Source organism: Nansenia antarctica (genome assembly GCF_963989245.1).
Source record: "Nansenia antarctica genome assembly, chromosome: 4".
Taxonomy (NCBI): Eukaryota; Metazoa; Chordata; class Actinopteri; order Argentiniformes; family Microstomatidae; genus Nansenia; species Nansenia antarctica.
Window position 1 is genome coordinate 42242566 of NC_137689.1, and position 24014 is coordinate 42266579.

At 45.5% G+C, this 24014-nt stretch overlaps 1 protein-coding gene across 1 annotated transcript in view; it reads left to right on the plus strand.

Moving 5' to 3' along the window:
• Positions 1–19975, plus strand: part of garnl3 (GTPase activating Rap/RanGAP domain like 3) — a gene marked incomplete at its 5' end in the record, with an annotated part of 117469 nt that extends 97494 nt beyond the window's left edge. The window contains 13 exons of the mRNA XM_080528252.1: positions 1092–1206; positions 1491–1595; positions 3782–3898; positions 4748–4914; positions 5367–5525; positions 6600–6666; positions 7182–7289; positions 12363–12481; positions 13237–13372; positions 15299–15358; positions 17351–17572; positions 19098–19194; positions 19784–19975. Of these exons, the coding sequence (XP_080384378.1) occupies positions 1092–1206; positions 1491–1595; positions 3782–3898; positions 4748–4914; positions 5367–5525; positions 6600–6666; positions 7182–7289; positions 12363–12481; positions 13237–13372; positions 15299–15358; positions 17351–17572; positions 19098–19194; positions 19784–19949 (1638 nt within the window). The 3' untranslated portion in view covers positions 19950–19975. The remainder of the gene's footprint in view (positions 1–1091; positions 1207–1490; positions 1596–3781; positions 3899–4747; positions 4915–5366; positions 5526–6599; positions 6667–7181; positions 7290–12362; positions 12482–13236; positions 13373–15298; positions 15359–17350; positions 17573–19097; positions 19195–19783) is intronic.
• Positions 19976–24014: the final 4039 nt, after the last annotated feature.

The window sequence follows — 24014 nt, forward strand, 5'->3', positions numbered from 1 at the left end:
TTTGGCTCTACAAGTGTGAACATGTAATTTTAAGTTTAAGTTTTAATATGTTTTCAGGAGAGAAAGTAACCATATATATTCCCAAAATGTGTCCAGTTTATCAAAATAACCCGTTTATATATCTGATCTGACGTTTTCTTCGGCCAATATCTTTAGCTAGCTAAAGTAACTAGCTTACTATATTGTTGTCTTAGCAGTTGGTAAAAGAACAGGATTAAAATAAATATATATGAGCAATAACATGTCGTGGGCTTGCTGCAGCAAGCACAATAACAACCACCTTGTCCGTCTGAAGCTACTGGGACCATTCGTGACTGGGCTACAGGCAGTCAAATACTAGGCGAACGTGTGTGTAAGACACAAATAAACTTGGATTTCATGCATTTCAAGTTACTTACACCACCTTAGGGGTATGTATAAATATTTAGTAGTTACTAAGGTCTACGTCATAACTATTGTGCTTGGTGCAACCCATTCAAGTTTAGTAGTGACAAAATCTTGATTTAGTAAATACTGACACTATAGGGTTAGTTTGTACTTAGTAAGACGTGGTGCAACCGGCTCCTGACCTGTAGAAGAGAGGTGAGTAGTCTGGTCACCTGACCTGTAGAAGAGAGGTGAGTAATAATAATAATAATAATAATAATAATAATAATAATAACTTTATTTGTATAGCGCTTTTCCTGCAAACGTTGCATCTCAAAGTGCTCCAATCATTATATACTCATAATTTAATTATTTAGTAATTCAAAGGCAATATTAAAAAGCTGGTTTTTTTGTCTTGACTTGAACATATTTGCTGAAGTTACATCCCTAATGTAAACTGGCAGTGCATTCCACTATTTGGGTGCATCAAATGAGAATGCAGCCTTACCAAATCTCTTCTTTTGTACATGTGGTACTCAGAGAAAACCAGCGTCAGAAGAGTAGAGCCTGGTTATTAGCTGCTCTACACTTCTAAAGTTTTGCATACGCCGCCAGCGGATTAACCTTTCTCTGTGTGTGTGTGTGTGTGTGTGTGTGTGTGTGTGTGTGTGTGTGTGTGTGTGTGTGTGTGTGTGTGTGTGTGTGTGTGCGTGCGTGCGTGGCAGCCCTGGGAGTCCCAGTCTTTCTGCAGTACGTTTCCCTATGAGACCGTGTGTGCAGATTCCTGGGGTCAGTCGCTGTTGGTCGCCACGGAAGCAGCGGGAGTGGTGATGCTGGAAGGTGAGGTCACCCTCTAGTCTGACCTCTGGGAGGGGAGGCTGTCACTTTTCATCTGTCCATTATGAGTGAATGACAGCGTGTTACTGTGGACTCAGGAAACCATCATGATGCTTTTTCTGTGTTTCAGCCGTTGACCCGGTTCTTCCCAACCCTGGTGAGTGCCAACACACTCAACTCTCCCTGTTTTAGAGTGTCTGTGTAGCGTTCTAGTGCTAAAGGTATAACTGATTGTATAACTCTCCTCTCTCTCTTCTCTCTCTCTTCTCTCTCTCTCTGTGTTCCAGACTCCCCCAGCCTGCCCCCTGTGCAGGTGTTTGATAAGACGATGGTGGTGAAGCAGATGCAGGTACTAGAACCTCAGGACCTCCTCCTTATCAGGGCTGACAAAGGTGAGAGCCTGGAGGAGGTGGTGGCAGTGTCCCTTTAGTAGACGCTAACCCTTTTCCCCATGTACTCTCTCTCTCTCTCTCTCTCTCTCTCTCTCTCTCTCTCTCTCTCTCTCTCTCTCTCTCTCTCTCTCTCTCTCTCTCTCTCTCTCTCTCTCTCTCTCTCTCTCTCTCTCTCTCTCTCTCTCTCTCTCTCTCTCTCTCTCTCTCTCTCTCTCTCTCTCTCTCTCTCTCTCTCTCTCTCTCTCTCTCTCTCTCTCTCTCTCTCTCTCTCTCTCTCTCTCTCTCTCTCTCTCTCTCTCTCTCTCTCTCTCTCTCTCTCTCTCTCTCTCTCTCTGAAGGATTTCTATTTCCATATTTTCATCCCCCTCCCTATCCCCAAAAATAGGAATACAAATAAATGAGAACTATGTTGTAAACAAGCGTTATGGCCTAGCTGTGGGTTAACGCCCACTCAATGACCAGAACCAAGCTACCAACACTAAAGTTACTATAGTAACAACTATTTCCAGACAAATTCATCAGATTTTCCCGCCGAACCACACCAATTAACGGAATGTTAATGTAAACTGAATATTCCAGTTGCTACAGTGCATATAAACACCTTATTCAGAATATTACATTAACCAGAATAGTGTCTCTCCTACTGTGGCAGGTTCTCCCTGCCTCCTTCTCTACCGGGGGAACAAACACACACAGGTTAAAAAGACCGGTTGGATGCTGAGGCTGATTACTGACACCTGTCCGTAATCAGCCCCGTCATCCACTCCACCACAGTCTGGCTCCGCCTGTAGGCCAGAACGCGCCATGCTCCCCACACTCGTAAAAGGTGGGAACTAATATTTCCAAAAAGACACTTGACGGAACTGTCGTTTGGGATTTAGTTTCCACCTGTGAGACATTTTTGACACACGTCTTACTTAAACAAGACCGTAAACGTGGTCGCTACCAGGTTTGTTCTGCATAGCAACCAAGCAGCGAATTATTTGAGCCACATTCATGGAACGGAACTCGATCTGAAATTCAATCCGAATTATCAAAAGAAGTCTGAATTAGCTCTAATCTCGCTTCGTAGAATAGGGCCCTGCATGGTGCAAATAGTGCCAATTCTTATTTACAGTCTTTATGGTGATTGTATTCCATTGGATGTACTTGTACTGTCACAAGAGCTCACACATCTTGCTGCTGTGTTTGCACATTGTTGTACTTCACCCAGCAGTTTTTTGTCATTAGTCATGTCTTCTAAATCATTTTGGGTGTTTGTAATCTGTGGGAAGTATGTGTCTCTGATGTCACTATCTCTCTCTCTCTCTCTTTCTCTCTCACTCTCCCTGAAGGATTTCTATTTCCATATTTTCATCCCCCTCCCTATCCCCCCCTCTCTCTCTCTCTTTTCTGCATTTTAGAGAGTATTAACTTCCCTCTCTGTCTCTCTCTCTCTCGCTCCATTGAGCACATTGATTTTTCTCTATAGTCTGGGGGAGCTAACCTATAGATACACCCCCTGTAGAGAGAGAAAGAGTGTGTGTGTGTGTGTGTGTGTGTGTGTGTGTGTGTGTGTGTGTGTACGTGTGTGTGTGGGTGTGTGTGTGTGTGTGTGTGTGTGTGTGTGTGTGTGTGTGTGCGTGCGTGCGTGCGTGTCATGCAGAAATGACTTGACCTATCGAGATGCACTTCCCACTGTTTGCAAGTGGGGGTTGGTCATTAGGTGAAAGAGACTCAATGTAGAATTGTGTTTGAGAGGACAGAAATCGGATTAGCTCCAACCAGGAAAGGTTGTTTGTTTTTCTAAATCCACTGTAATGAATGACCCATACATCAATGGGCAGAACTCTGTTGTGACACCTGTCGGAACCGACCTTAGCTAAGCTCCTGTCGATGTTAGCTTTGCGTAGCAGCACTGTGTGGGGATTTGATGAAGCCTTACTTTAATCTCACACTGCGGTACAACAGAATATTGTGACAATTGTCCAAGAACACCCTCTGTTAGCACTCTGTTAGCCCTCTGTTAGCCCTCTGTTAGCCCTCTGTTAGCACTCTGTTCGCCCTCTGTTAGCCCTCTGTTAGCCCTCTGTTAGCACTGTAGCGCTGCCGCACGACTGCCTGGGACGGGGCGGACGCAGACACAGATAGTACAGTAGAAGAACACCGCCACACGTGTGACACCGTCCGTTCCGTTCCTCTCCTAGGTAAAGACGCTCGTCTCTACGTGTTCCGACTGAGCATGCTCAAGATGGGCCTGGAAGAGCGGCAGTCGGTCCGCACCAAATGTGACAGCCGGGAGAACAAACTAGAGAAAACCAAAGGTACGGCACACACACACACACAGGTATCCTCCCAGGTTGAAGCATTGATGTGTGGGAGAGTTCCGGTGGAGAATACCTGCCTCTGGAGCGCTGCTGTACACTTTTTTTTATTATTTATTAACCTTTATTTAACCTGGTGACCTCATTGAGATAAGAATCTCTTTTCCAAGAGGGACCTGGCTAAGAGGGGCAGCACAAGGACACAGGCATACATTCAATACACAGATAGACATAATACAAAATAACAAGAAATTAAAAGTAGGTTTGGGCGGACACAGATACTGAATTAAAAGCAATGACAATTTCCAATACTTTCAATTCTAAGACCTTTAAAATCATTATGAAAGCTTCATAACTGATTAGTTCTTCTAATTTTAAGTCTTTCTGGAGAGTATTCCAGGCAGAGGGGGCAGCGTACTTAAACGCTTTTTTGCCCAGCTCAGTACGAGCACGCGGAACATGCAACCCTGCTGTTGTACTCCCAGATGCTCCACGCTTGCCCATGGCTGCCTGGGGACTACTTCACCTCCTCCAACAGGGTCTAATTGGGGATTGTAACATGGTTTTTGTGTGTCTATGACTGTGTGCATGTAACAGCATCTAACCATACAGCATCTAACCATCTCTCGGGGGCGGCTGTGGCTCAGCCGGTTAGAGGCCATCGCTCGGCAGCTCGCAGCGGTGTCCAAGTGTCCTTGAACGAGGCCCTGAACCCCTAATTGCTCCAGGGTCGCCTTCAATGGCTCTGACCCCCTTGACTAGAGCACAAATACATTTCCTTGTACTCTGCAATGACAAAGCTTGAACCTCTCTCTCTCTCTCTCTCTCCCCCTCCCTCCTCCCCTTCAGGCTGCCATCTGTACTCTATCAACACCCACCACGGCTCAGAGTTGAGGATCGTGGCAGCCATCCGTAACAAGCTCCTCCTGATCACCAGGAAGCAGCCCCGCCTGGATGGCCTCAGTGCCGTCGCCACGGGAACAGACTCGCCTGTAGAGGAGTTCCAGTACATACGGGTAAGGCGTCCCATCCAGCATTCTAGACCGCACGCAGCTGATCACCTCCCTCGTCACATACCACGCAGTACGTTACGTACTTTTATCCAAATCTCTACCATTAAAGATTTGCAGGGAGAGTCTCCCTGGAGTAACTTAGGGCTAAGTGCCTTTACTGGACGGCACACTAATGGTGGTGTTCCCCAGGTGGGATTCAAACTCGTGATTCAAACGCTTATATTTTAAAAATATATATATATATATACTGTATATATAAATCATTTTAGTTTTTTCCTTCTATCACGGAGACTGCCAATGGCCCCGGGCCTGAGCTAGATTACTCTTCCTCCTATGACTGGTGAACTGATGATTCACTTGCTTAGTCAAATGTATTGATTGCAAGTCGCTTTGGAATAAGGCGTCTGCTAAATGCCAAAAATGTAAAAGTAAAGCTATGCTTGAACCCGTTGTAGGAGATCTGCCTGTGTGACCCCCCGGTTGTCATGGCGCTGGTGGACGGGCCTACGGGGGAGAATGACAACATGATCTGCGTGGCGTACAAACACCAGTTTGACCTGATCAACGAGAGCACCGGGGATGCCTACCGCCTCCACCACGTAGATGCTAACAGGGTGAGACTCTCTACCATGTAACACTAACAGGGTGAGACTCTACCATGTAACACTAACAGGGTGAGACTCTCCCCTCTACTCTCCATTTCTTTTGCATTTTAACCATTTATGACACTGGTTCGCAAGTCAGCAGCTGATGTAATGTTCTGACTTTTCTTTCGAAAAATTTGAATACATTTCAGCTTTGTTGAAGATCAACGGCACATCACTAGTCAACTAACACAGCTTGTTTTGTGAGCCTGGTAACAATGTAAAGTAGTGTTGTAGTTAACTAGGTAACAATGTAATGTAGTGTTGTAGTTAACTAGGTAACAATGTAAAGTAGTGTTGTAGTTAACTAGGTAACAATGTAAAGTAGTGTTGTAGTTAACTAGGTAGCAGTGGGGATTACTCACCCAATCCATTGCATTGCAGTATTTTGGCTTGTTTAGCGAGTTTGTGTTGTGATTCTCAACAATGTTGAAATGTATTTCCATGTTTCAAAATGAAAGTCAGAACATTTCGGCAGACTTGCGGCCCAAATGATCAGACTGTGTCACATTTAGCCAGACGCTTTTATCCAAAGCGACTTACAATTAGAGATTCCAGGGACAGTCTCCCTGGAGTGACTAACTGCTAAGTGCCTTACTCAAAGTTGCATTAGTGGTGGTGTTTCCCAGGTGGGATTTGAACTCTTTGAAGTTCAACACTTCGACCTTCTGATCACCAATCCAACTCACTAGACCACCACTACCCCACCTAGCCTATTTTAACTGTTTATTTACCTTTCGTTGACTGAGAAGTACACATTGTTGTTGTACTGCTGACCCCTGGGGAAGGGTGGAGGAGGGTGGGGAAGGGTGGAGAGGGGTGGAGAGGGGCGGAATGAGGCAGCTGGAGATTGCTGGAACAGCTGACCTAACCTATTACTGTTACCTCGAGCGGTGTTTGGCTGGAGGGTTGAAATGATGGCCGTGATTAGCTTGTGCAGACGTTGTGAAGTCCGTCGTCACTAAAGGCAGCAGGCTCCTCTGTCATGGACATGGTAGCCATATTGATTCGAAGATTGCCTCTTTCCTGCCTTGTGCCCCGCAGGTCAACTTTGTGGCTGCCATTGACGTGTATGAAGACGGGGAGGCTGGCCTTTTGTTGTGTTTCAATTGTGAGTGGACATTTATCTCTTGTACTGTACTGCAGGCCTACAATTACCTTTTACGAGGAGAGGCCTGTGTCTTTCTTCATTTCGTGTCCTATTTGTATGGAAGGCGAGTCGTTTAACACTAGAACAGCCGTGCCTTTTTTACCTACTAAAAGACCAAAATGGTCAAATGACCCCCTCTTTACAATGCTCAAGCTCCTATTTACACACAACGACCACTAGTTGGACGCTTGTAAATTAGCCTGCTTCCTACACAGAAAAACTGCTAAATAGCTTCATACTAGCTTATCCTGATGTGATTTTGAAAATGTAAGGATACTGGGTGGTAGAACGCACATATCTAGGAAAGGTCATGAAAGGAGGGTGCTGAAATTTGATTGAGTGCAAAGATGTAAAAATGTTCTTTACTCATAGAACATAGTTCTTTACCCCTCATGGCTGTTCTAGTTAAATGCTCTTACATCAGATACGAGCTGACTCTGCCTGGTTGTACTAATCCAGACCTTTGACCGGTGCAGATATCTGTATCTACAAGAAGGTGTGTCCGTTTAACGGCTCCACGCCCATGATCCAGTCCAACGCCTCCGACTTCCACTTCAGCTGGAACCAGATGCCCAACGCCATTGGTGAGTAACCACGGCAACCAGCCCCATCCCCAGCCCCTGGCCTGGCCTGCCTAAGTGTTCCCAATGGTGTGTGTGTGTGTGTGTGCGTGTGTGTGTGTGTGTGCGCCTGTGTGCGTGAATGTGTGTGTGCGCCTGTGTGTGTGTGTGTGTGTGTGTGTGTGTGTGTGTGTGTGTGTGTGCGCCTGTGTGCGCCTGTGTGTATGTGTGTATGTGTGTGTGTGTGTGTGTGTGTGTGTGTGTGTGTGTGTGCCTTTGTGTGTGTGTGTGTGTGTGTGTGTGCGCCTTTGTGTGTGTGTGTGTGTGTGTGTGTGTGTGTCAGGGTTTTCGTTAACCGGTAATTACCGGTCTTTGTCCGGTAAAATTTGTCGGACATAATGTCCGGTGAAAATAATTCCCTCTAAGCACAATTTGAATACAATTCGTAGCGAATTGTATTCAAATTGGCTTCGGGCCACCATTTTCAGCTGAGCACCAAACACACACACACTCATACACACACAAACACTGCCCGAGAGAGAAGGACCCGCCCCCTTTAGTTAGCCTATAGGCACAATAACAAGGATAACAAACGAAACGGACAACATTTACACTAAGATGGAGACAAACTTCAGCGATATGATCTAACAGCCGGTCTTCAGGACGACATACAGACCCGTATGAGCTTACAGGGCTATCCCCTATCTATCTGAGAAAAGGCATAGGCCGGCTGTAACATCGAACGGAAATTAGCCTATACGCATTGCAAGTTAATTTAAAGCCTATTTATTTTCAAAGAGTTTTATTCTATTTTATTTTATCTGATAAAAGGCATATGAACGGAAATTAGGCTAGCCGTGTCACGCCAGAAGCCTACATGCTTGCACTGTTCAATAAAATGTTATACATCTAGACATTGTGGTATTTCTTTATATACGTATCCCAGCCTGCCTATCAATTGTTTCTCAATAAACAGTTATGTTCTCCTCATTGTCATACTCCCGAGTCCGATTAAGTATGATTTGACAGGCAGCTAAACGAAATGCCTTCCCAACCAGCGAGACCTGGGGGGTATTCCATCAACGTCGCTAAAGGAAAATCTAGGCTTATTTTGACAAGTCTCGCGAGATCTATCAAGATATGCCTGGATCTTTTTAAGAGTCTCGCGACGTTGATGGAACACCCCCCTGGTTATAGAAATGACGTTGTTTTATTGATTAAAAAAGGGTCAAACTGGAAAGAGAAAATAGAAAACTCACATTAATCCCAAACAATTTAACAAACTTCAGTTAACGTAATGTGGAGTCCGTTCATTGATCGATGCTGTCTGTTCAGTTCCCAGTGAGGCGCCCGTTCAGCGCTGGACATAATGGCATAGCGCGCATGCGAATCATGTTATATTATTATATATTATATATAGTGATGCTCCGATCTGATCGGCGCCGATCGGTATCGGCCGATATGGCCTTGATCGGTTTTGATCTGAGTTCTCAAAACGGCCGATCAAACACGACCGATCAGTTTACAAAATGGCGTCGCCAGTCTGGAAATATTACACAGTGTCGGAAAGAGACAACAAATATGCCGTTTGTAATGTCTGCTCAAAAGAAATACCTCGCGGAGGGACGCACGCAAGGTCTTTCAATACCACGAATATCATACGGCATTTGCTGCGTTCGTCGATTCGCTCAGAGAGCGCCGAAGCGCACACTGGGCTTGACGTCATAAAGGGACCGAGTGCTTTGATTGGACGAGAGGCGTTCCACGAGTGCTGGTCAGAGTTCCAGCGCGACTTCACGAGCGTAGTGTAGGTAGTGGTTCGTCGATTCGCTCAGAGAGCGCCGAAGCGCACACTGGGCTCGACGTCATAAAGTGACCGAGTGCTTTGATTGGACGTGAGGCGTTCCACGAGTGCTGGTCAGAGTTCCAGCGCGACTTCACGAGCGTAGTGTAGGTAGTGTTCAGCGACGTCATGTGACCCCGCGAGCAGGAAGTCACTTGGCCCATAGCAACAACTATTAGCGCGTGAGTTTTAGGTCTTCCTCTGTGCACCTTGCACAAGTGTAGATAGCGAGCGACTTTTCAGCATAGCAGGACATATTTTAGATGACAAGAGGAACAGGCTGAGTGCCAAAAACGCTGAGATGCTTGTATTTCTCAAGGCTAATCTGCCAGTGATGCTGCTTAATCAGAAGTAAGGTTTGAGTCTGAAATCTCCTTAGGTGCAATGTTTTGTTTTTTTGTTTTATTGATTATTGCTGACTTGCTGTCTTATCTCCTCCTAAATATGACTTGAAACTGACTGACTTGAAACAGTATTTTATATTTGGCTATAGCCTGTTTATGTTGCAGTTTAGTTTGGGTATGTTTATTGTTCCTCAGGAAAGCTACAGTATAAGCAAGTTCTCTAAGAGCCCCTAGTTCCTCTCATTTGAGTGGAATGTTGCACATTTGATGTGACAGTGTACATTTTATTTATTATGATTTTTATTTTCACATTTTATTTGTTTTTCCTGAAGTAAGCTACAGGTGGTTGTGAATTCAATAAAACAGATGGTCGTCAATTCATGATACTTTCTCATCTCCTAATTTCATTTGAATACTTAATATACAATGTCAATGGTGTTAAGAATAATTAAAAACATAAATAATGCTACACAATAAATAGAATGCTTCAATTGCCATTTTCGACGCTGTGATCGGTGATCGGTGATATCGGATCGGCAGATCACTGATTCCAGTGATCGGTGATCGGTGATCGGCACCAAAAACCCTGATCGGAGCATCTCTAATTATATAGCTCGCATCTAATCGTATCGGATGAGAAATAGAAATTAAATGGCATATATAGGCCGCTACACAACAGTAATCACCGCGACAAACAGCTATATTAGATTTGAAAAAATATATATGATTTTGAAAAAAAAAAATATATATTATATTTTAATATGATGACCGGAATATATCACGTTTGTCCGGTAAATCGAAATCTTCCCGGACACGATGTCCGGCGGCAATTTTTTCTAACGGAAACCCTGGTGTGTGTGTGTGTGTGTGTGTGTGTGTGTGCGCCTGTGTGTGCACACTTTGATTTTTTACTCCCCACGTTTCCATGTAATGTCATTCTCCTCACAGTGTGTTTGAATCATGCTGTTTTTTTACTCATGGTTGTTTATTCAACGGCTTCATGAGAACCAGCATGGTGATTAGAGAGGCATTAGAAGGCGTCATTTAATAACAATAACGATAGTAACCTATTATGATGTTGATACGCTGCAGTAGATGTGTGTGTTACTCCATACAGCTCCTAGTTGACGTCACGCAACCCGGAAATCTGAGTAATGGTCCTTAACGCCGCCATTTTGGCAGATAGAAACGGGAGTAGAAAGCGGGAGAGCATCCACTCTTCCATTATTATTAATTATTTTTGAAGCTAATTTTCGCCGATTTCACTGCATAGTGGACATATTCTCTTGCCGGAGGATCTCTTGCAGTTAAGTAGCCCGGTTTGGTCTCAGATACATTTGCAGAAGGCCGGCAAATAGCGTTAGTATTAGCTAACGTAATGTTATCCAGTCTGTATACAGTATGCTGTGCTCTTACAAATGCTTGTGAGTCTGTTGTATCCTTCCAGTGAACACCTAAACTGTCCCAACAGGTGTGACATGCTACTGGGGATGTTCAAAAGTGAAATAAAGCTGATGCTTGTGACATATTCCATGTTTTTTGCTGTCCTATGATTCCATGTTTTTGTAGGACACAAGTATGCCGTGCTCTGAATGCAGACAGCCTAATACTGTGTGGGGTGACAACTGTTAAAGCAATGTTGAATGAATGAATGAATGAATGAATGGTCTTTATTGTCATTGCTATAGTACAGGTACCAAACAACGAAATTTAGGAGGGGTGGCTCCCCCGGTGCTAGGAAAGAAAAAAAACAAAAAAAAACACAAGAAGGGAAGGAGCTGGTTTACATAAATAAAGGCAATGTTAATGTAAGACAAACTAGAAAGACAACATGAACATGTTATAAATTGCACAATGTTGATTTATTCAACTATAGACAATGGGGATTGATGGGTGAACTGATACCTGTGAGAGGACAGGGGGAGCAGACAGAAGGCTACACATTTCTGCTGCTTGATCTTACTTCTTACTACTACTAATTTACTTTACGTTTTCTAATGGCTGCAATAGTACGCCGGGGGCGTTATAAGGGTCAGTGATGTTCAATCCATTTAGTTTAGCGATGTAGCGTTCTTTGTCTTGGTCGGTGAAGTGGGACGTAAACTCCGATGGTCTGAAGTTGCCACTGGCGCTGGTGCTGCATCCATTGTTTTCTACTCTGCCAATATGGCGCCGTAAACAAAGTTATGCGACTCGAGTCACGTGACGTCCGGAGCTCTATTGACAACATTTGTCGTTTTGTGACCTACGTACCTAGATTTAATATATATACGTACGAGATATTTCAGTGCAGGCTAGATGACACAACAATCTATCCCAAAATATAAAATATATACTTAAACACTAGAAGAGCCGTGAGGGTGACACGGTGACCCCTGTGAGTAAAAGAAAATCTAGCTTTGCACTCGATCAAATCAGGACCCTCCTTTCATGACTTTTCCTAGATATGTGCGTTCTACCACCCAGTATCTTTACATTTTCAAAATCACTTCCGGATAAGACAGTATAAAGCTGTTTTGCAGTTTTTCTGTGTAGGAGGCAGGCTAAAAAAAGAAGCGCCCTCTAGTGATCTCTGTGTGTAAATAGCAGATTTACATTCTAAAAATGACCCCCAAGGTGGCTCTACTAGTAGGTAAAATAGGCACGGCTGTTGTAGTGTTAAGCATTGTTTTCTTGTCACAATTTTCTGATTTTTTTGTGTTACCCTGGTATAAAAGCAATAATGCCCTTGAGGCTGTGATTCATCATCAATATTGTACTTGGTAAGGGTTAGCTGGACTCTGCTATGAGTCGTGCCTACCCCTGTGGCGATATTAACAATAAATCATGCCTCCTCTGGCGTTATTGCTTAAAATATGATTTTATCCTTCAATCCATTCTTTATGAACCAGGCGTTGTTGTGTGTTGCAGTGTGTGCATTCCCCTACATCCTGGCCTTCACCACGGACTCCATCGAGATCCGGCTGGTCGTCAACGGCAACCTGGTGTACACAGCCGTGGTGCCGGAGCTGCAGCTGACTGCGTCCAGGGTGAGTGTGTGTGTGTGTGTGTGTGTGTGTGTGTCACTGACACTGCTACCACTGTAACACACACCATTCATACCTGTGCCGAACAGAACAGACAGATGGTGAAACCAGACTGCTACTATGACTACTATCAGGATCAAACGCAGCGGTGTTAGAGGTGTACCGTGCATGTAACATGACCTTACACTGGTGTGTGTGTGGAAGCGTCAGAGTCAGCACTCCGGCTTTAATCAATCTTTATTACCCCAGTGGGAAATTTGGTTTGCAAGCAGGGACCACACATGAGAACAATAATGTCCACGTTATTCATACACAAAGGAACGTTCCAGACAGACTACGGTGAATCTTTACCAGTCCACGTCAGACTGCATCAGCACTTTGTGTTGGCAGATGATGGCATGATTTAACTCAACAGCCACGCTCTCCTCCCTCTTCTACTCTACTCTCTCTCTCTCTCTCTCTCTCTCTCTCTCTCTCTCTCCCTCTCTATCCCTCTCTATTCATCTCTCTCCCTCTCTCTCTCTCTCTCTCTCTCTCTCCATCTCTCTCTCTCTCTCCCCATCTCCACACCCCCACTCTCTCTCTCTCTCCCCCCATCTCCCCACCCCCCCCTCTCTCTCTCCCCATCTCCCCACCCCCCTCTCTCTCTCCCCATCTCCCCACCCTCTCTCTCTCTCTCTCCCCATCTCCTCCCATTCTCTCTCTCTCTCTCTCTCTCCCCATCTCCCCACTCCCCCCCCCCTCTCTCTCTCTCTCAGTCGGACATCTACTTTGTGTCGTCCGCTCCAGTAAACTCCGCCTCCAACTGCAGCTCCAGGGACACCAGTTCCCAGAGTTCTCCTCAGACGCCCACGGGCTACGAGATGCCCGTGTTCCCCTCTCCGCTCGGTGACGGTGAGTCAGCCTTTTAGTGACGACTGTTTTTATCGTTTGAAATGTATTTTAAAAAACACACACATTGTCTGCGGAGCCCCAGAATATACAAGGCTCATATCTCAATGCTAGAAACTAGAACGAGTCTATTTCTGTACATTATTTGATTGTTGGGTCCCAGTTGAGAAACTACTATTGAAGATGTGGTTTTACCTCAGGGAGGCTGGCGGAAGACGGGTTCGAGCGTGGAGTCGAACCAGGAACGGTAGCAAGCGAACGGAATGTTCCATACCGTTTCTCATTCCATTCCGTGCAGTTCACTAAGCCTGTGGTTGCGTTCGTAAATTCGCTATGGAATCTGATCAGCACTCATAGGAATGCCTCTTCATCCAATCAAATGACTTGGTCCCTTTATGACGTCGAACCCAGTGTGTGCTCCGGCATCTCTCAGAGCGAATTTACGAACGCAATGTGTGCCTCCACCAGCCTCCACCAGCCTCCCCCTGTTCCATCTTCACGTCCCTGTGTCGTGGTGCGTCGTCTGCGCGGAGTCTCTGTTAGGGCTTTCACACCGGCAAAGAACCGTTCTGGTTCGCGTTTGCAAACCAAGTCTGGAACTGGCCGGTGCATTCAGACCAAAACTGAATTGGTTCGGAGACTGAAAAGTTGGTTCGCAGCGGGAACCAGAAAATTGTGGTTCTCAAGCGCGAACCAAAACGTAGAACAGTCACGTCATCTGTGGGTGTGTCATATTCACGTGCACACGCGCGAACGCAAATTTCGTAAGCCATTTCTATTCCAGCAATGGAGCAGCTGGTTAGTAAGAGAACGCGTGTAGAAAGTGTCTTTTGTTTTGTTTCATATAAAATAGTGTTTATTTCAGATACTGTAGTGGAAGATATTATCCTAATTTCCAGTGAAGTAGCTGCCATCTAGTTGTGACATTTTTGTTCATCCCGCCCCTTGATGACGCGGATGGTTCTGGTTACACTGGTATGAACGCGGGCTGGTTCACCAGACAGCACCAAGGTTCGAGGTTCCCGAACGCAAATGCGAACCGGAACAGTTCTTTGCCAGTGTGAAAAACCTATGTGTAGGGTAAGAATCCGCTATCGCACACTCCGGGACCCAACTACTTAGCCAGAGACAGGCTGCCCCTCTTTTGAAAGGCTCAATATCAACCCCCACCCCGTCCCCCAGCCCTTTCTCCTGCACTCGACTCACTTTGCGAAATGAAGGTAGCCCCCCCTCCCCCCCCCCTCAGTCCGTCTAGATTGATAGGCTTTTTAATGACACACCTCCCGTCAAGGACGTCGTTCAGTTGTGATCAGACAGACGGACGGACAGACGGACGGACAGACAGACAGAGGAAGGTGACGGCTGTTTGAATCTGTTTATCGCATGCCGACTTTCATCTGGAAGGACGTAGCGTGATCGTTAAGACGCGTCGGCGGTAAAGCTAACGACCACGGGGCCGCAGAGCAGAGACTTATCATCATCATCATCATCATCATCGTCCCCCAACGCCCTCCCGCCAGGCCTCGACATCGTCAGGGGCGTCCTCTCCTCTCGTGGTGAGGGGGTGCTGCTGTACTGTAGCAAGCTTACGCCAGACGGCTCCGGTGTCTTTGACTCGGTGTTGGTGGAATTTGCATGGAAACACTGCTGGACTTATCGGGTTGGACAAGGTGGTGCTGGTGGTGGGAGGTTGATGGTAGGATGATGGGACACATTTGTCTGTCTGCTTCCTGTTTTTTTCCTTGATGAGTCAACGTTCAGTCTCGGGGCTGTACTACACCTGCTGTTTCTCCCAACACTGGGACTTCTCAGTGTCCCAATTCCCAAGAAATGTCCTACTGGGTGGGGTGTGTTTCTGTGTGTACGTGCGTGTGAGACTGAGACTGTGGAGTGTGTGTTGTGTAACCCTCTTCTTCGTCCCTGGTTCAGATTCTATTCGGATCCCCTATGGTACCAAGCTTTCCCTGTACATGTCTAAGGATGCAGAAGGTACTTCAGGAGCTCTGCCAGACTCCTCCTCACGCTGCCTATGCTGCCCCGCTAACATGCTAACATGCTAACATGCACGTCAGACACTCACTTCTGTTTTTTTATAAAAGCGGCATGTCGACTTGAACGTTGTTTGAATGTCAAGTGAACGTTGTGTCTTCCAACCCCCCACCCCCTCTTCTCTCTTTCATTCTCAAGCAGTAGGAAGGGAGATTCTGAGAGTGAGAGATGGAGAGAGAGAATGAATGAAATAAAGATGAGACATAGAAATGGAGAGTAAACAGGAAGAGAGGGGGGAGAGGGAGAGGGGGGAGATAGATGTGTATGGATGAGAGAAAATGGGGAGAATGTGTGTGAGTGAGAGAGAGATAGAGAGAGACAGAGAGAGAGAGAGAGAGAGAGACAGAGAGACAGAGACAGAGAGAGAGACAGAGAGAGACAGAGAGAGACAGAGACATAGAGAGAGAGACAGAGAGAGAGAGAGAGAGACAGAGAGAGAGAGACGTAGAGAGAGACAGAGAGAGAGACAGAGAGAGAGAGAGAGACAGAGAGAGAGACGGAGAGAGAGACAGAGAGAGAGACAGAGAGAGAGAGACGGAGGGGAAGAGAAGACACGTCTGCCGCAGCATGATTTACAGATTGCTCTGTCACCATGGATACTTTTGTCAAAGCCCCTCTCCGATCCAAAGTGGTGGTCCAGATAGAGGTGCCTCAGTCTGGGGGGGATTGGTCGGGAGGATGGGGGGAGGGAGGGAGGGAAGGGGGGGGGCACTGACAAAAACACTATCCGCTAACCGCCGACGCCTGCCGTTTCTGCTCCGTGGGGAGGGATCACATCAGTAACGCAAACCAGGATCCACACCACCTCTACCGACACGCCTCCACATGTGGAACCAGCGCCCTTCATGTGACCATGTTCAGATTCGGACAATTGAACTTAAACATGAATCATTCAAACATTGGGGAACGGTACGGCGCAGTCGTACGCCACATGGTTTGGTTCAGTCCAACACTAGTCCCAATCCCAATCCCACTGAGACAAGGGATTTCCCCCTGGGGCAGAAACGCATGTGGAATATCTAGATCCAACATGATTCAATATTCCAGATGGTTGCATGCTTGTTTAATATATTTGGTGTTATTATATTACCGTTTGCCTTCGTCTGGTATTGTTAAAGGGGAGAGAGGTGGCCTGCAACATGGTGGACCTGTCAAAACAATAGCAGTGACCCTCTCTCTCCCTGTATGCTGTTTTCTTCACCTTTGACCTTGTGACATTTGAGATAGAGGGTCTTTTTTTTGCGCAGTGCAGCCCAGAACTCCCCATAGATTCAAACACATAGCTGTGTCTGTTAGTATTCCATCCAGTTTGTATCAAGTCCAAATGTTGTATCAGGGTAGGACCGCCCCCTGGTGGCCAAATTGAGCGGCACATTGCCAATATGCAACCACCACTGGAATAGAGAGACGCAGTTTCAACAGACACTAAGCACCCAATTAATTTGACTCAAACAGGCTTTTAATTATTGATTCTAAATAATGAATAATGGATGTCCAGCTGTAATGGCTGTAACTAAGTGGCCTTATTACACGACGGTGACAGCAATGATGAATTCATAATAAGATCAGACCCTGTGTCGTCGAGTAGGGTTATTAATCAGTTTAAACAGAGGCGTCTTCATTTGAACATGGACGTTGAACATGGACATTTGTTGTACAGTTGAAGTTCTTCTGCCCTCTCAGCTAAGCTTCAAAAACTCATTGATTTCTGTGTATGTCCTGTCTTATCTGCAGACAGTGTTACTAGTAGTCTTATTTCAACCTCAGTTCCCATCATAACATCATCGCTGGTCGTCAACAACTTCATGACTTTCATGACACTCTGCTATCTCTCTTTGTATCTCCACTTCTTCTCCTTCCCTTCCCACCCATGGTCTCTGTCTCTCTCTACTGTCACCGTCCCCCCTCCATCTCTTGACCCCACCCACCCAGGCGAGGCAGCGTGTAAGCACATCTTTAAGATCCCGTTGAGTAACCTGGTGGGCCGCAGCATCGAGAGGCCCCTCAAGTCTCCGCTGGTCAACAAGGTGGTGACGGCCCCCCCACCCACCATGGCGGCCCCTGCCCCCCTCCTCCTCCCGGCCACACACTCCCTCTCGCTGTCCCGCATGGAGATCAAAGAGATCGCCAGCCGCACCCGCAAGGAGCTGCTGGGTGAGTCAGGAGGAGCGTCTGAAACATCAGCTGTGTGTGGGACCATATGCTTGTTTAGAAAGCTCTCACTGGCACAGCACCAGAATATCTGAAAGACCTTTTGCTAACATATCAGCCCAATAGAGCTCTCAGGTCTTCTGACGCTGGTTTTCTCTGAGTACCACACAAAAGAAGAGATTTGGTGAGGCTGCATTCTCATTTTATGCACCCAGATTGTGGAATGCACTGCCAGTTTACATTAGGGATGCAACCTCAGCACATTATGTTCAAGTCAAGACTAAAAACCTTTTTAATATTGCCTTTAAATGACTAAATAATTAAATTATTATTATATAATGATTGGAGCACTTTGAGCTGCAACGTTTGCAGGAAAAGCGCTATACAAATAAAAGTTGTTATTATTATTATTATTATTATTATTATTATATGTGACAGGATCAGGTGGGTCAGGTGACCATATGTGACAGGGTCAGGGTCAGGTGACCATATGTGACAGGGTCAGGTGACAGGGTCAGGTGAAAAAGTCCTCAAGTGAGGCAAGGTCATTTTTCAGTTTTTTCCAGATTATGAAAGTGCAGATTGTAAGCTTTCAAATGATGTGTCATACATTGAAATCTTAAAAATAGTTGAAGATATTTGAATGTTGGTACCCCTCAAACCAAATACCGGACAATCTCGCTCTTAAAACAAAATGCTGATAGAACATCAACATGCTAAAAACACAACGGCGGTTCGAGCCCCGGTTGGCCACATGTCGAGGTGTCCTTTGACAAGACACTGAACCCCAAATTGCTCCCAATTAGCGGACGTGCATGGTAGCTTGCCGCCATTGGTGTGTAAATGTGTGTGTAAATGGGTGAATGAGAGGCCGTTGTAAAGCGCTTTGGAATAAGGCGCTATATATGTCAGTCCATTTAAGTCAGTCCAAAGTCATTTGAATGCCCGGTGATTCACTCAACAGCTCAAGATGCAGTCATCACACAGCTGCTGTGTAGCTCTCTGGGACCCTCAGGCAGTGGGGTCAAAAGTTCATTGGGGGTTTCGATGACAAATGTGTTGCATCGTTATCCTACACCAGGAAGTAAACATAGGCTTTCGGTTAGGCAAACTATGAGCCAACATCGCTAAATAATAGGGTTTTTGAGCGTATGCATGGTGGAATGGTGGGACATACAGTATAGAAAAATGGATTTTGGGTAAAGTACTCCTCTAAAGTGGCTATATCACCCTCTCTCTGTCAATCCAATTCAATTTCATCCAACTGTATTAGTCCCCTTAGAGCTGTTAGAGTTTAGGACTGCATCAGTGCGTCAGTGCATACAAACATACAGAGGGACTTACATAGACACAATATAAAAGACCATCATTCCCATGAAATAACGAGTGCTATTTTTCTGATTGTTTTATGTCTACTATGAGTACAAGGTGGCAAACAATCCTAGAGTTCCAATATGAGGAATTGACGTTCAGCGTTGTTCTGTCATTTCTGAGTGTTTCTCCTGTGTTTCCACCCGTGTCTCCCCAGGTCTGACAGAGGAGCCCAGCGGGAAGCCTGAGAGCAGCACAGTCAAACAGAGGAAGATGAGCAGGAAGCCCACAGAGGAAGAGCCCAAGGCACCAAGGTGACCCACGCCCCTTCATCTTCACCACCGGCCTCATCATCTCATCATTATCATCATCATCATTGTAATACATACAACCCAGTAAACAAAGAGTCCAAAAGATGTTCTAGGGAAGCCGGAATGTGGGTTCAGATGACGTCTTTCTAGGACTTCCAGATTACATCTTTTGGACTCTTTGTTTTACTGGGAAGCACCATTTCTGTCTCCACCAAATTGGGTAAAAACACTTTTAGTTCTGGTGGCGCCTCACGGCTGGATGGTTCAGTTGGATGTTCTAGCGCTGCTTGGGCAATTTAGGGTGTTCATTGAGGACCTCCTCAGTGATTGTTTTTGTATTGAATATTGCGGTTTTATGTGATGTATTTATTTCTGTATTGAACTGGGTTGTGTTTTGTATGTGTTGTTTTGTTATTGTCTCAATATTATGGACGGACACCTGCGAGAGAGGCATTGGTCTCAGTGTGTCTCAGTAGAAATAAAGGTTCAATAACATTTAAACAAATACTATTTGCATCCATGTCGTCGTTTTGACCCAACTCCTCGTCAGATAAGGGTAATTATGTAATTCCTTTCTTTTGTGTCCGATCAGGATGGGCTTAGAGTCGGCTGAGTCGGACTCAGACGTCCAACGGCATTGCTCGTCCAGCTCGGAGGCGGAGCAAGAGAAGGCGATGCTGAGGGAAGAGAGCCCGCCCCTGACCAGCCCCTTCACCCTCTCCACCTCCTTCGAGGAAGACATCCTGGATCTGAAGTGAAGACAATCCCACCGTCCACGTCTCTGCTCGGCTCCTCCTCTGCTCGCCTACCTTTGGTTATTTTGGTTTTTGGATTGATTTAGTTTGTTGTTTGTTGATTTTCCTTTTTGTTCTTGTATCTCTGTCTGGGTGCTCATCCTCAGGCATGGTGGGTATAGTAGAAATGTAAAGATGTGTGTGTGTGTGTGTGTATGTGTGTGTGTGTGCGTGTGTGTGTTTCGTTAGCGGTCCCCACAGCCACAGCGTGTGTGCGTGTGCGTGTGTGTGTGTGTGTGTCGGTGTTGGTGTCTGTGTGTCTGTGTCTGTGTGTTGCACCGCAGCGAATAACCCAAAGAAACGAAGAGGTCATCTAAGGTGGTGTGGTTTGTTCAGAGGTCAGACACCCAGATATGTTAAAGGTTTCAACGAGAACCAAAACCGAATGTAAATCAACGCACCAAGGCACGACAACAATCTGTGTTCCAAACGTCCTCTTGAAGTTGCTACGGCTTAACATCTGTTGTATATTCTGTGATTTATTATTTCCACTTTCTAATGTAGTATAATATATGCATATGTATGTGTACATCTATTTATACATTAAGATGCATACACATTGACAGACATGTATGCCTTTAGATATATTATAATACATATTTTATTCACATATTTAGTAAATGTATGATGCTTTATGCTCTTCATGTCTGTTAGACTTGTTGTTTCCTCTCAACTCACAGTATGCAGGTAGACAGGGCTGGAGGCAGAGTCTCCCACAAGTGCCATTTCCCAGTGAACTACAACTCCCATCAGCCACCAGTCACCTCAGATCAGCTGGTCTCTGACAGTAGCAGTCATAGCCCTCTGTAGATAACATCCCACTGTGGCTCTTTGAGTCAAATGCACACACTAAACATACCCCCCCCACACACACAAACACACATGCACAAAACAACATGCCCGTAAGGTCAAGGGCTCCCAGAAACACCTTGCATGACATGCCTTTGCTACGAATATCCTACTATCTCTTTGGCTTGGCATCCCCTATGAAACCATTTGGTTTCCGCATCATTCCAGAACTTGCAACGTTAACGTTAAGTCTTCGATACGCAGACCACCCTACAGCCTCGGAGAACTGATGATGTCTGGATGCAGACGGAGTCAGAAGGCCATAGTCACACCTGTCGTGTGTGGTAGCATGAGATAGTCTGCAGTATTGGGCGAAGGCATGGCAGCTTGAGAGGGACCTCAGGATCGACAGAGCCTGTACGTAAGGACCTCGCCCATCTCCCGGCTCGCTGTCTTCAGTAGGAGCAAGCTATAACTCACCAAGTGCAATAGGACATTCTAGAAAGATGAGCAGTCTGATGCATGAGGAGGAGTCAGAAGAAACAGCACAGAGGCAGCCATAACACTTAACCCCTCTGATAGCAGAGAGATCAAACTAGTCCCAAATGAGTAGGATAACATTAATAAAAGCCAGTAAAGACACTTTTTTGCAGCTCTCAGAGGACATTGCGAAACAGATCAGGGTCCTATTACTGAGGAGTGTCAACTACAACCCGAGAGCAGTGTTCGGGAGAGATTTGGACTATGTACGCCCTCGTGTGGTCGTCTTGCGACATGGCACCCCTCCTATAATCTTGCATGAGCGCCCCCCTGTCCCCTGCTCCCTCTCTCTCCCCCACACCTTTCTCCACTGTTTCTCTCTGTATTTGCCTGTCTCAATGTGAACTTCTTCAACACTATTACGCAACACGGGATGGGGGAAAAAAGGGGAAAAAATTGGGGGATATTTTTACAATGGAATTCTACTTGTTATTTATTATTCTGGTTCCTAATCAGTGTAGGTGAAAGCTGGGGGGAATGCCTGACGGTTGAGGTTTGTAATACCGCTTCTATCACTTTGATCGTTCTTCCTGTTTCCTTCTCCTTTCCATCAGCAGACCCTGTTACGTTGTTCCGTTGTCCCGCCCCTTGACGTTTTGGCAGTGGTTTTTGTATCTAAATCAATATTTACTGTTTAGACTGTTGCTGAACCTCTCTGTGATATCAAAACGAAAGAAAAATAATAAAAAAAACACCAAGTGTCTTAAAATATTGTATCGCCATCGTTTTTAATGCCAAGTACTACTTGTAAATGTTTGTGTTTCAAATGTGGCCTCAAACAAAACAGAACTATTATTATGATTATGATTATTGATGATAATAATAATATTATTATTAATATTATTATTATGATGATAATTATTATTTGAACAAGTGCTGTAGACCACTGCTGTGAAAGTAGTAATTTCTGTTCATTGATATATAATAAATATTTATGAAATTTGAACCAATTGTAGTGGAGTTGTCTTTATCTGAACAGGTTTGTCATTCACGTTGAAGTGCTGTTTGTGGGCACATAGACCTGCATAGACTACATTTCCCATGATGCATGTGCTGTCACACATGGAATAACTGCTCTCTATCTGCCTGCACCCTGGAGGGATGGCACCAGGAGCAGAGAGAAGGATTGGGACATTAGCAGGTCAGATCACTATGACCCTCTTGTTAGTTAGTTGTTAGTACACATCTAGTGTCTGCTTTAGCTCCTGAGACCTGTTTCGCTTACAAAGGTGTGTGTGTGTGTGTGTGTGTGTGTGTGTGTGTGTGTGTGTGTGTGTGTGTGTCTGATGAATGACTATGCCAAGGCCCCTGTCACCTGTGTGCTGACGGTTACCGTGGTAGAAGATCACAGTCTCCACAGTGATTGAACCCTCACCTCTCCTGAGAAGACTCATCCATCTCACTGTGACAGCAACTCCCGTACAGCCAACACACACAGTACATACACAAGCATACGCACACACACAGAAATATACACTGCACTGTTTTCCCTTTCCCTTAATGCCCTGTCTGTCTATCTGTCTGTTCCTGTCTGTCTATCTGTCTGTCTATCTGTCTTGTCTGCCTGTCTGTGTGTCTGTCTGTCTGTTCTTGTCTGTCTGTCTATCTGTCTGTCTGTCTATCTGTCTTGTCTGTCTGTCTGTCTGTCTGTCTGTCTTGTCTGTCTGTCTATCTGTTTGTCTATCTGTCTGTCTGTCTGTCTGTGTGTGTCTGTCTGTGTGTCTGTCTGTCTGCTCTTGTCTGTATGTCTTGTCTGTGTGTCTGTCTGTCTGTCTGTTCTTGTCTGTCTGTCTGTCTGTCTTGTCTGTGTGTCTGTCTGTGTGTGTGTGTGTGTGTGTGTGTGTGTGTCTGTCTGTCTTGTCTGTGTGTCTATTTGTCTGTCTGTCTGTTCCTGTCTGTCTGTCTTGTCTGTCTGTCTTGTCTGTGTGTCTATCTGTCTGTCTGTCTATCTGTCTTGTCTGTCTATGTGTCGGTCTGTCTGTCTGTTCTTGTCTGTCTATCTGTCTTGTCTGTCTGCCTGTCTGTCTGTCTATCTGTCTTGTCTGTGTGTCTGTCTGTCTGTCTATATGTCTGTTTTTGTCTGTCTGTCTGTCTTGTCTGCGTGTCTATTTGTCTGTCTGTCTGTCTGTTCCTGTCTGTCTGTCTTGTCTGTCTGTCTTGTCTGTGTGTCTGTCTATCGGTCTGTCTGTCTGTGTGTCTGTCTTGTCTGTCTATCTGTCTGTCTTGTCTGTGTGTCTGTCTGTCTGTCTGTTCTTGTCTATCTGTCTGTATGTCTATCTGTCTTGTCTGTCTGTCTGTCTATCTGTCTTGTCTGCCTGTCTGTCTGTCTATCTGTCTTGTCTGTGTGTCTGTCTGTTTGTCTATCTGTCTGTCTATCTGTTTGTCTGTCTGTCTGTGTGTCTGTCTGTGTGTGTGTCTGTCTGCTCTTGTTTGTCTGTCTGTCTTGTCTGTGTGTCTGTCTGTCTGTCTGTTGTTGTCTGTCTGTCTTGGCTGTCTGTCTGTCTTGTCTGTGTGTCTGTCTGTCTGTGTGTCTGTGTGTGTGTCTGTCTGTCTGTGTGTGTGTCTGTCTGTCTATCTGTCTGTTCTTGTCTGTCTGTCTGTCTTGTCTGCGTGTCTATTTGTCTCTCTGTCTTCTTGTCTGTCTGTCTGTCTGTTCCTAACTGTCTTGTCTGTCTGTCTTGTCTGTGTGTCTATCTGTCT